At 63.0% G+C, this 11,070-nt stretch overlaps 2 protein-coding genes across 3 annotated transcripts; both read left to right on the top strand.

The window, feature by feature from the left end:
- Positions 1 to 27: 27 nt before the first annotated feature.
- SHC2 (SHC adaptor protein 2) lies at positions 28 to 3,715 on the top strand. Of its 2 annotated transcripts, none has more exons than XM_018086614.2 (11): positions 28 to 310; positions 694 to 754; positions 935 to 1,054; positions 1,158 to 1,211; positions 1,427 to 1,478; positions 1,644 to 1,770; positions 1,915 to 2,095; positions 2,179 to 2,245; positions 2,336 to 2,500; positions 2,717 to 3,018; positions 3,204 to 3,715. In XM_018086614.2, the coding sequence occupies exons 1-11, from the start codon at positions 243 to 245 to the stop codon at positions 3,330 to 3,332; spliced, it is 1,326 nt and encodes a 441-aa protein (XP_017942103.1). In that variant the 5' UTR covers positions 28 to 242; the 3' UTR covers positions 3,333 to 3,715. The 2 variants fall into 2 exon arrangements, with proteins under 2 accessions (XP_017942103.1, XP_017942104.1); XM_018086615.1 differs by having other exon boundaries at positions 2,717 to 2,951; positions 3,204 to 3,260.
- A 3,188-nt stretch (positions 3,716 to 6,903) lies between these two features.
- Positions 6,904 to 10,599, top strand: C2CD4C (C2 calcium dependent domain containing 4C). The gene has a single exon (XM_018086618.1). It carries the CDS (start codon positions 6,904 to 6,906, stop codon positions 8,161 to 8,163), a length of 1,260 nt encoding a protein of 419 aa, XP_017942107.1. The 3' UTR covers positions 8,164 to 10,599.
- Positions 10,600 to 11,070: the final 471 nt, after the last annotated feature.

Raw genomic sequence — 11,070 nt, forward strand, 5'->3', positions numbered from 1 at the left:
CCTGCCTCGAGACCCTGCCACAGTGAACCCCTACGAGGCATCACAAGCTGTAGCACACAGATGAGTTTGTGGGGTCTCAGCGTGGGGTCTGGGCATGTGATGGGGCATTTTGGGGCAGGGGATGAAAGGCCGCTCTGTGAGCCCCGGAGCTGGTGTGGAAGGAGCCCTTCTCGCTGACACCCAGTCTCTCTCCTCTCCACTGCCTGCCCTGGGCTGCTCTGACCGTGCACCCCCCGCAGTACATGGGGTGCATTGAAGTGCTGCGCTCCATGAGGTCCCTCGACTTCAACACCCGGACACAGGTCACCAGGTACGGCCCCACAGTCCCACTCTCCCATCCCCCAGTGCCACCCAAAGCCCCCGGTGGGCCTGGGTGCTCCCCCTCCCCAGGGCCCTGTGGAGAGACAGATGTGGGTCTGGGGGAGCCCTGCCCCACAGGACCCACCTGCATGCAGGGACACAGGCGAAGGGCACTGCCATAGATCAATGGGTGGAAAGAGGAGAAGGGAGGTGGCCCCTGCCAGGATTACGTACTGCAGGCCGTGACGTGGGGCAGCACTGCCAGGAGGCTGCAGCACCTGAGGCTGTGGGGGTCAAGCCTCCAGAGCCCACAGAGCCGTGCGTGTGGGGGGAGGCAGCTGGGAAGAGCCAGGGGTCTGGAGCAGTGACCAGACCGGGGGCTGTCCACTGCAGGGAAGCCATCAACAGACTGTATGAGGCGGTGCCAGGTGTGAAGGGCATCTGGAAGAAGAAGGTAAGTTTCCACTCAGCTTGTCCCTCCCTGGGGCAAACTGAGGCTGTGGGACAGGGCACTGAGGGTGCCTGCCCAGTGTGTGGGTCTGGGGTCTCTTGGGGCACCCCTCTTTTTCTCATTCACCCCAGGAAGCCTGGTCCTGATGGGCTGCATCACCCCCACCGTCTTCTCCCCTATCAGGCTCCTAACAAAGCCCTGTTCTCCATCCTGGGCAAGAGCAACCTGCGCTTTGCTGGCATGAGCATCGCTGTCAACATCTCCGTTGATGGGCTGAACCTCATGATCCCCACCACACGCCAGGTGACAGTGTTCCTGGGCACATGGTCCTGCTGCCTCCCAGCCTGTGAGCTGGGGGCTGGTGGCCCCTGTGCTAATGCCCCCCCGGGCCATGTCTCCCACACAGATCATCGCTAACCACCACATGCAGTCCATCTCCTTCGCCTCCGGTGGGGACCTGGTGAGGCACACATACCTCAGCACTCCCCTGGCTGCAGCCCCCCAGGGCGGTGGGGACAGGGGCTGCCTGTCCCGTGGCTGAGCCAAGTGCAGGGCAGCCTGGCCCTGGGTCAGGATGTGGGGCTGGGGCCGAAATGTCCCCTCTCCCCAGCGCCCCCAGCCCCACTCCCCATGCAGCAGCAGGACATGGCCCCTGAGCTCCCTCTGTGCCCCCAGGACACCACGGACTATGTCGCCTACGTTGCCAAGGACCCCATCAACCAGAGAGGTGACTCTGGCCCCCACACCCGGGAGCTTTGTGGAAGAGGAGGGATGCGTTGGGGGGTGAAGGCTGGAGAAGGAGATCCCTTGTGGGGAGCATGAAGAGGGGCTCAGGGGGGCCCAGAGGGGCAATAGGAGTGTGAGGGAACCACTCAAGCCTGTCTGTCTGCAGCCTGCCACATCCTGGAGTGCTGTGAGGGGCTGGCACAGAGCGTCATCAGCACAGTGGGACAGGCCTTTGAGCTGCGCTTCAAGCAGTACCTGCACAGCCCCCCCAAGGTGGTGATACCCCCAGACAGGTATGGGGGATGAGGGGCCCTGCTACAGCCCCTGTTCCGGGTACATCCCCTGGCTGGAGGTGGCTCTGGGAGCCCCTGTCGCTGCTGGATGTGGGGAGGGTCTGAACCAGGCAGAGTGTCCCCAGCTCACCGTCCCTCCTGCAGGGCACTGGGTGCTGAGGAGTCGGCCTGGGGGGAGGACGAGGAGGTGGCCGAGCACGACTACTACAACAGCATCCCAGGGAAGGAGCCCCCACTGGGGGGGCTGATTGACTCCCGGCTCCGTCACGGCACAGTCCTGGGTCACGTCCACACTCAGCCCTCCAGCTCTGTCCCCTCCAACCAGGTGAGCCCCCAGGGCCACTGCTGGCCCCGCTGTGGGGGTCCCAGGCAGGGTCTCCCCAACACCCTCACTGTCTCCTTTCCCAGGGCGGGTTTGCAGCCAGGCGAGACCCTAATGGCCAGCCGGGGCCACCCTGGGACCTGGAGAACCAGGGTGGGTACTGCTGGGGGGGGAAGCCATAAGTCGGGGGGGGTCCCCATGGCTCTGCCCAGTCCTGGCCAGCAGTGATGCCCATCCTCCCAGGCCAGCCCTGCGACGGGTACCTGCAGGCAGATGGCCATTCCCTGGGGCCACGGGACTATGAGGAGCACATGTACGTGAACACGCAGAGCCTGGACGCCTGGGAGCCGGAGGCAACGGCTCACGGAGTGACAGAGGAGAGCCCCAGAAAGGACCTCTTTGACATGAGTAAGCCACTGCACCATGGAGGCTGCTGCTGGAGGCTGAGCTGTGCTGTCAGCTGCCCAGCCCACCTGCCACAGCCCTAGAGGTGCTGGCACTGGCCGAGTCCAGAGCAGTGCCCTGCAGAGCACTGGGGGGCTGTGAGCCAGGGCCTGTCCTCACCACACCCTAGCCCTGCCTTGTGCCCCAGGGGTGACACCCTGCACCCCCTGGCTCCTGCAGGGCCTTTCGAGGATGCCCTGAAGCTCCATGAGTGCCTTGCAGGGGGTGGCACCAGCCCCCCCATCGAGGACCAGTGGCCGAGCCCCCCCACGCGGAAGGCCCCCATTGCCCCCACGGAGGAGCAGCTTCGGCGGGAGCCCTGGTACCACGGGAAGATGAGCCGACGGGATGCTGAGAGGCTCCTGCAGATGGACGGGGACTTCCTGGTGCGGGACAGTCTCACCAACCCGGGGCAGTACGTCCTGACCGGCATGCACAGCGGGCAGCCCAAGCATCTTCTGCTGGTGGACCCTGAGGGAGTGGTGAGGGCAGGGCATGGGGGTGAGGGCAGGGCCCAGGGTGGGTGATTGGGACCGGGGTAGGGGCAGGGCATGGGGTGGGTGGTGTGGAACACGGACTGCAGGTGTGGTCAGGCACAGGGGTTGCAAGGGGATGCTGAGTGCAAGGCAGGTCTCCTGAGTTCAGGACCGCTGTGCCCCAACCCCAGGTAAGGACCAAGGATGTGCTGTTTGAGAGCATCAGCCACCTCATCAGCCACCACCGGCAGAACGAGCAGCCCATTGTGGCAGCGGAGAGCGAGCTGCACCTCCGCCAGGTTGTACAGAGGAAGCAGTGACGTCCCTGATCTGCTCCCCTGGCACTGGACTCGCCCAAGCCCTGGGGCAAAGCTGCAGTCCCTCTGTGCTGCCCTCCCCCGGTTGTACCTGGCCTCTGCAGTCTGGGGTCAGGCTCCCCATCTTCCTCCCCAGAGGGGTCTTGCAGTCCCTGGCCCTGTGAGTCCCCCCCGGCTGCTGCCTACCTCCATCAGCCACACGGAGCCCCTTGCCCAGCCAGACAAAAAGACATTTAATTCCACGTGTGCAGGCAAAACACTGTCAGGGTGGGAACTGGTGGGCAGCCTCAGCAGGAGGAACGGAGCCTGAACCCATCTTTGGCAGGGCTGCCCCTGCTTGTCCCAGCACTGGGACGAGGGCTGGTGGGAATCATTGTAGCCTCCGGCTTGGCCAGGCACAAACATCCCCTGGAAGCAGGGCTGAGCTGCTGGCACTGCCTTGGAGGGCTGGGGCTGCTGGGGAGCAGAGGTATCCCATGGTCCATGAAGACCCCCTGGCTGCTTGGGGCTTTGGCAGGTTTTTATGTCACACACAGCCCCTTCCCCCCTGTACCTGGTGCTCAGTGCGAGTTCATGGTTTGGAATGCATTTGTAACTAAACCTGGAAATGAGCAAAGCACTCAGGTGGTTCGTGCCACCCCCGGGCATGGTGCTGGGACAGGTCTCCATCACCACCAGTGCCTGCCTGGTCCCACCTTGGCTGACCTGTCCTGTCCAGTCACATCTCTCTCTGCCCCCCTGGGTCACCCTGTCCCCCGTGGATCACCCACTGTCCCCCTGGCTTCGGAGTGGGCTTTGGCACCCCGGGCTGGTCCTGCACCGCATTCTCCTCCTTGCAGCTGGCAGCTCCCTGCCCTGCTGGCTCCCCTCCTGCCTCCGCCTGGGGCAGCATGTGGCTGCCCACCTCTGGGCCTCCTGCCACAGCCAGGCCAGCTCCAAGTGGCACAGAGCCAAGCTGTCACCCACTGGTTAATGTGGCAGCCAGTGGAGCAAGAGTCCTGGGTGGGCCTCACTGCAGGTCCTGTGCTCCAGGTGGGCAGCAGCCACCTGCTGGGTCCAGCACCACTCCCAGCAGCTGGTGGCCTGTCCTGGCTCTGCCCTGTGTGCCTGGTGCTGCCACGGGCACCCACCTTGGGGAGCAGGGTCACCCCAGCACCCTCAGCCCCTTGCTGAGGGAACAGCCCTCACCAGACAAGGCAGCCATGCTGGCCAGTTTTGGCTGAGCCAATGAATAAAATAAGCCCCTAAATAAAGCCCAGTAATGAATGCGTAATTTTCCATTGATAGTTGGATTCTGCGGGGACGTGGCGCTTCTATCTCAGCTACTATTTTTTGTCATATGGTGATGCATCTGCAAAGATAATTGCACTGTTCCCTCAATAGAAGGGCAGGAAAAGGCAGTGAGGGTCCCAGCTCTCTTCTTTTGCTGCTGGAGAACAAGCCCATGTGGTTCACTGGCTGCCGCTGGCACTGCCTGGCCCAGCAGACCCTGGGGTGCTGCCCTGAAGGAATGAAGGGCTAGGAGGGGGTTTGTTTTAGGGGTTTAACCACTTTGGTTGAGGGTGGGGTGTGGTGCTCGTGGGCGCAGGTGGCTCTGTGACCCCCACAGCTGGGTTGTAGGGCTGCTGCTTCTTCAGCCTGTGATGATGGGGAGGCTGAGCTATTTTGGGAAGGTTTGGAAGACACAGAGGAGCGGCTGAAGAGGGATGTGGCCTCCTTGCTCTCCCAGGACCTTGGGGATCTCGACGACCAACGGTCTCTCCACCTGTCTCAAATGTACCAGCAACAGGCACTCCTTGGTTTGGTTTTCCAGAGCGTCCTGGCACAAGCCCCTTCCCATAGAAGGATTCTCTCCTTCCCGGCTTCCAGCAGGTGGTAGCACACTGCCGGCTCCACCGGCTCCGTCCCCAGCCCTGCCAGTCCGCAGTCAGGCAGCTCCCAGCACTCTGCTCCCCTCCGTGCCCCACAGGCACTGGCCTCGAGTCGTGCTGGCAGAGCTCGCCCAGCTCCAGCGCTCTTTGTTATCTCAAGGGAACTCAACCATTTCTGCACCTTGTTTACCCACCGGTTTGCAGGGTGGAGGAAAAGCAAACATCGGCCTTTTGTTCACCAGCCGCCCCTTCCGTGAGCCTCATCCTCCTCCTGCGGACTCCATCTGCCCTCCCCCCACAACAGGACCCGGCTCAGCACCCTGCAGTGCAGAGCCCAGGGTCCAACCAGAATACCACGTCCCCCTTTCCTGCTGCTGTCCCCGAAACATCCCAGCCCTCGATCTGGCTGGGCACGGCTGGATGCTTCTTTTTACCATCTCCAAGTGGGAATGCAGAGGGAGCCGAGACCTCCCTCAGCAGCCCCTGCGGAAGGCGCTCATCGCTCCAGGCTCTCCTTCCTGGCCATCATTTCCAGCCCTGCACCGCTGTGGAATGATGGTGCTTCCCGGCGGCCTGACGGTATCCACAGGGGAGCAGCCAGAAAGGAACAGCTGCTGGCCCCTTCCGTGCCACTGTCCTGCTCGGTGCATCCCTGTCCCCAGGGCTGTAAATCCCCGCGGGATTGGGGCTGGGGCTGATCACCTGGTTGAGTCTCCCATCCCCGCGTCAGCACCGGGGATGCGGTGATGCTCCGTGGATCCTCCTGACGTCTTACCCCACTGTCCCCAGCTACAACCGCATTCCTCCAGGGGCCGGTGGGCTGTGTGACACAGGGGCCTGTGACATGTGGCGCTGCCCCCCGCTCCTCCAGCGCGATATTGAGCCACTTAATGCTCTCGGCAACCCCTCATCCCCGAGCCGCTGCTGGTTTCGTTCAGTGCTTTGAGCCCAAGAGCTCGGAGCGGGAAACGACTGCTCCCAGAGGAGAACGACGGCCTCGGCCCCGGTCCCGGGCGCTTCGGACGGGGGGCGCCGCGGGGAGCCACGGAGCGACGCCGTCGGATTCCGCTCCCGCCCCATCCCAACCCCGACACTCCCGTGGGCGGACGGCCAGGTTCTGCAGGGTCGCGGACATCAGCATCCCAGGGCTCGCGGTCCCGATCCTGCTCGGTCCAGCCAGGCAGCGGCGCGGCGAAAATGTTGGGGCGCCGCACTCTGTGAGGATTACGGGGCGGCGCGGACGGGGAGCTCTATAAAAGACGCGGTCCGCGCCCGCCCCGCCCGGGCTGCCAGGTGGCGGCGGCGGCTCGCCTCCCGGTGCGGCGGTTCCCGGCAAGTCCCGCTCGCGACGGCGCCGGTCGGTCGGTCAGTCGGTCGGTTGGTCCAGGCGTCGGGTCGCTTCGCGTCTGTCCCGTCCCATCGCATCGCTCGGCGCCGCCGGGTCCCCGTTCCCCGGGTCTCCGACCCCCGCTCTGCGCGGTCGGTTTCTTCCCACTCCTTCCCGGGTTGGCGGGTTTCCGTGTTCCTCGACGCGGCCAGTTACTTCCCGTCCTTGTCCCGTCCCCCCGGGCTGCCGGGTCCGGTTCTCTCGCTGCCGCTGCTCGCTGCCGGGGCTGCCGGCTCCATCCTGCCCCTGCCGGTGCCCGGCCCCCGGTGACAGCGTTGCCCCTTGGGTCTCTTGCAGCCCCACACCTGGCAGCAAGATGTGGCTTCTGGAGCGGCTGCGGGGGGTGGCGGAGAACGGTGGATCTCGGGGAGCGGGGCCGGAAGAATCCCCGCGGGGGTCCCGCTACAGCAACGTCCTCACCCCCGACAAGATCCCCGACTTCTTCATCCCGCCCAAGCTGAGCGCGGCGCCCGCGGAGGCCGAGGGCTCCGAGCTCCCCGCGGCGGCTGCCCTGGGCTCCTCAGTCTCAGAGCAGGACCTGGCCGGGCGCAAGCCCCCGCGCAGTCCCCGCCCGTCCAGCCGGTCCCGGTCCCGGGCGGCCGGCCGGCACATCATCCAGATCGAGACCGCAGAGGACTGGACGGCCGAGGGGAGCTGCGGCACCAACGTAGACCCGCAGGCACAGACGGCCATGTCGCTGCCCTATGTGCCCAAGGCACAGACCTCCTATGGCTTTGCCACGCTGATGGAGAGCCCCCACACGCGGCGCAAAGAGTCGCTCTTCCACAGCGAGCACAGCAGCCTCTGCCCCTCGCCTGTCACCTCTCCCAGCGCCCAGCGCAGAGCCAAGCTCAACGGCGAGAGCAGCCCCCGGGGACCTGCCGACCTGGGCGCAGCCCTCATGCACCCTGGCCGCTACTTCAGCGGCGGTGAGAGCGACACGTGCTCCTCCGCCGAATCCTCGCCCTTTGGCTCCCCACTGCTCTCCCGCTCCGTCTCCCTGTTGAAGCTTTTCAGCCAGGAGAGCCAGTCCAAGGTCATCAAGCTGAAGCAGTCGGTGGCCCGCAACAGCTCACTGTCTACCGACGACAGCTCAGCCGACACCAGCCCCAGCGCTCAGCGCCGTGCCAGGAGCACCCCGGCCGGAGCACAGCCGCCCACAGCCCTGTTGCCCCTGGACCTGCCGCCGGGCCGGGACCGGGAGCACAGCCTGCGGCTGAGCCGGGGGGGGAGCCTGCGCCTGGCTGCCGAGTATGACCCCTCCAACGCCCGGCTGCGCGTGCGCCTCGTCTCTGCCGAGGACCTCTACGATGCCCTCGTCGACCTGCGCAGCATCAACTGCTGCGTCTCGCTGTGCCTCAACCCTGGGAAGCTGCAGAAGCAGCGCAGCACCATTGTCAAGAACAGCCGCAACCCCATCTTCAACGAGGACTTCTTCTTCGATGGGCTGGGCCCCGGCCATGCCAGGAAGATGTCCCTGAAGCTCAAGGTGGTCAACAAGGGCAGCAGCCTTAAGCGGGACACGCTGCTGGGGGAGAAGGAGCTGCCTCTCACCGCCCTCCTGTCCTGCTTGTAGGTGCCTGCTGGCAGCCCTGGAGGGAGCCCACCCACCTGTGGGGCTGGGGTGAGGGGGGTAGGCTGGCTCTGTCCCCCAGTCCCGCTGGAGGAGGGTTTGGAAGGGCCCCCTGAGGAGGGACAGGGCTGTGGCAGAGCATGGGGATCCCCAGAAACAATGCTGCTGTGGGGCTCTGCCAGCACCAGCCCTCCTGTGACAGGGCAGGAAGGGCTAGCAGCCACAGCCTCTGTCCCAGCTCCCCCCAGCTCCTGCCTGGGGCTGCATCTCCTGGAGCCCAGCAGGAAGTGGGGAGCCTCCAGTCCAGTCCCCACCAGGAATGATGGAAACACCTGGTGGCCTCTTCTCTCCCTGTGCCTGTGGTCTCCAGCTGGCTGCCACTTAAGTTGGAGGTGGGTAGATCTCTGTAGCACACTTATTGCCACCTCCCAAAGCCCCAGCTCCTGGAGTCAGGTCACAGCATTGATCTCAGCTTTAATTTAAAAGACAAGTTTCTAGTCTTGGAATCCACAAAGAAAATACTGCAGAGGTGAGCTGAGAGTGGGCCAAGGGCAGTCACCCTGGGGGAGGAGTCAGGTTTGTGGCTTTTGAGCCTTTCCTGGACTCCTCCCAGCCCTGCAGGGCTGCAGAGATGCACAAGTCAGTTTGGTCTGACACCTGCAGCCTCCTGGGCCACCCTTCGTGCCCACCCCAGCACTGTCCACCACTGCTGACCCCTGTGGAAAACTGCTCATGGAGCTTCAGGGGCTTTGGGTTTGCACAAATCCAGGAGGCTGCCTATGCCCGTCCTCTGCCCGCAGGAGGGAGATGCCAGGGGCTGGCATCCCTCTCCCTGGGCACACAGGTGGCCCCAGTCAGTGTCCCAGAAGATGTGCTTGCTGACAAAGGCCGAGGTGACAGAAGTAGCCCTCCCTGAGTGCTGGGACCATCCCAGATGAGGCTGGGCAGGGGGGCAGGCTGAGGCTCCACAACCCTCTGCCCTCCCTTGCCCTGTGGGCTTAGAGTTTTGTGAGAGGCTGCACCCACTGGGCAGGAGGGATGTGCCCTGTGAGGCCACCAGGTTCCTGTGCCCAGAGCGATCAGGCTCCCCAAAGGGACTGGTCTGGCTCTCAGTTTCTCTTTGGGAGGGAACGAGGTACTCCCAACCCTTCCCATCCTACCCTGCCATCCTGGCTAACTGGCCTGAGACAGTGGGAGCGGGGAAGATGCCAGCTGGGGCATTTTTGTGGGTAGATAAAATCCGCCGCGTTGTTGTTTGGTGTGGTGTCACCCATCGTGTCGGGCTCTGCATGTTTCTGTGCAGGGAGCAGGATTCGCAGCGCTCCCATCCCCTGTTGCAACATGTGTGGACACACATGCACACACGTGTCCCTCTGTGTTAACCTCTGTGTTGGCAGTAGATGTTCCTTCCTTGTCCTTTGCAGCAGATGGCAGATCTCAGTGTTGGCTATTTATATCTGAGGCTGATCTTTTGCAGTGTTTCACTTTTGTCTGTAAATACGTTTCAGGTATGCGAGGCATGGTTCTGATCGCACCGTGTTTGCATGTCGGGGGAATTTGGGATTTTGGGTGATTGTGGCTGTTTGTTGAGCTTGTGGCTGAAAACAAACCATGCAGGACATAAGGAGCAGACATGTCCCTCCTTCACAGGGAGTTTCCCACCTGAGCCTTCCCAACACTCCCCAAGATGATCCTCGGCCCCCAGGTACCCAGGCTCATCCTGGGGGCAGACGGGGACTCTGCGGAAGGTGGGACAGGGAGATAGGCCACAACCGTGGGTGCAGGGTGAACATCCTGCCCCTGAGCAGATCTGGGGCAGGAAGGGGACCCTGCCCAGCTGGCTGCTGCCTGACAGACCCCTACACGCCCCACCAGTAGCTTGTGCTCCCTGGGGTGCTGTGCCTGTGAGGGGTTGGGGGGACCTGGATGCTGCTGGCGGGGGGTGGACCCAGCAGGCTGCAAGGGGAGGGGGAACGAGAGCTGGGCAAAAATTCTGGTGCTCTGAGAGGTTTGAGGGGTGACACATCCCCCACAGAAGAGTTGTGTGCCTTCGGGTTTGGGAAAGGGGGATGCTGAGAGCAGAGCCCTGGGATGCTCCTTGGGTTGGGGCTGGCCCTGGAGGGACATTCAAGGACCTGGGGACTGTTGTCCTGCCCCACCCATCTTATCCCAAGGCTGTCTCTCCGAAGTCAGGTGTGTGGCCATGCAATTAGCCCTGGGATGTGGTGCTGTGAGCCCTGCTCTGTGCTAGGCTGGCAGTGTGGGAGCCAGGGCTGTTGCCTGGATGGGTCTCTCCTCTGCTGGAGCTATTTTCTATTGTTCCTGCTTTGATATTTTTGTGTCTGGATTTAATGATGCATTTTTGGAGTGAAAAATATATTAATACCTGAATGGAATGTTTCTTTACAGATGATTTCCTCTTTTTAGTGCAATAAAGTAATTTCTAAAACAGATACAGGTGTGGTCCTGGCTTCTGCTTTTCCCAAGGTATTCCCCATTGTCACCCCTGCTGGCTCCCTGTGCGGTGGAGGAGGGGAGCAGACCTGGGACCTCAGCAATGTCCAGACACGGGGCAGCACCACTCTTCTGGGTGCTGCTTCCCTTTCCAAACAGGAAAGGACACAAGGTGCAGGGGCACAAGGTACTTTTGAAGCTCTTCTCTGGTGCTGCTGACCAGCCATGGAGTGAGGTGTGAGTGAATCTCCTGGGGAGAAGTAGGCACATGTAGAAAGGTGCTGTTCCTGCTTGGGGGGCAGACTCAGGGCTGTCCTGAGCCAGGGCAGTCCCCTCAGGGCTCTGGTGAGGGAGGGCCCACGAGCCCACACTCTGTGGGTATCTTTACTCTTCCTCACCTGGTTTCCCAGTCTGATCCCTGCAACCCTTCTTGGCACTGCTACTGATGAAGAAGAT

This window comes from Manacus vitellinus, unplaced genomic scaffold (genome assembly GCF_001715985.3).
Source record: "Manacus vitellinus isolate BGI_N305 unplaced genomic scaffold, ASM171598v3 scaffold_99_pilon, whole genome shotgun sequence".
In the NCBI taxonomy this organism is placed as follows: Eukaryota; Metazoa; Chordata; class Aves; order Passeriformes; family Pipridae; genus Manacus; species Manacus vitellinus.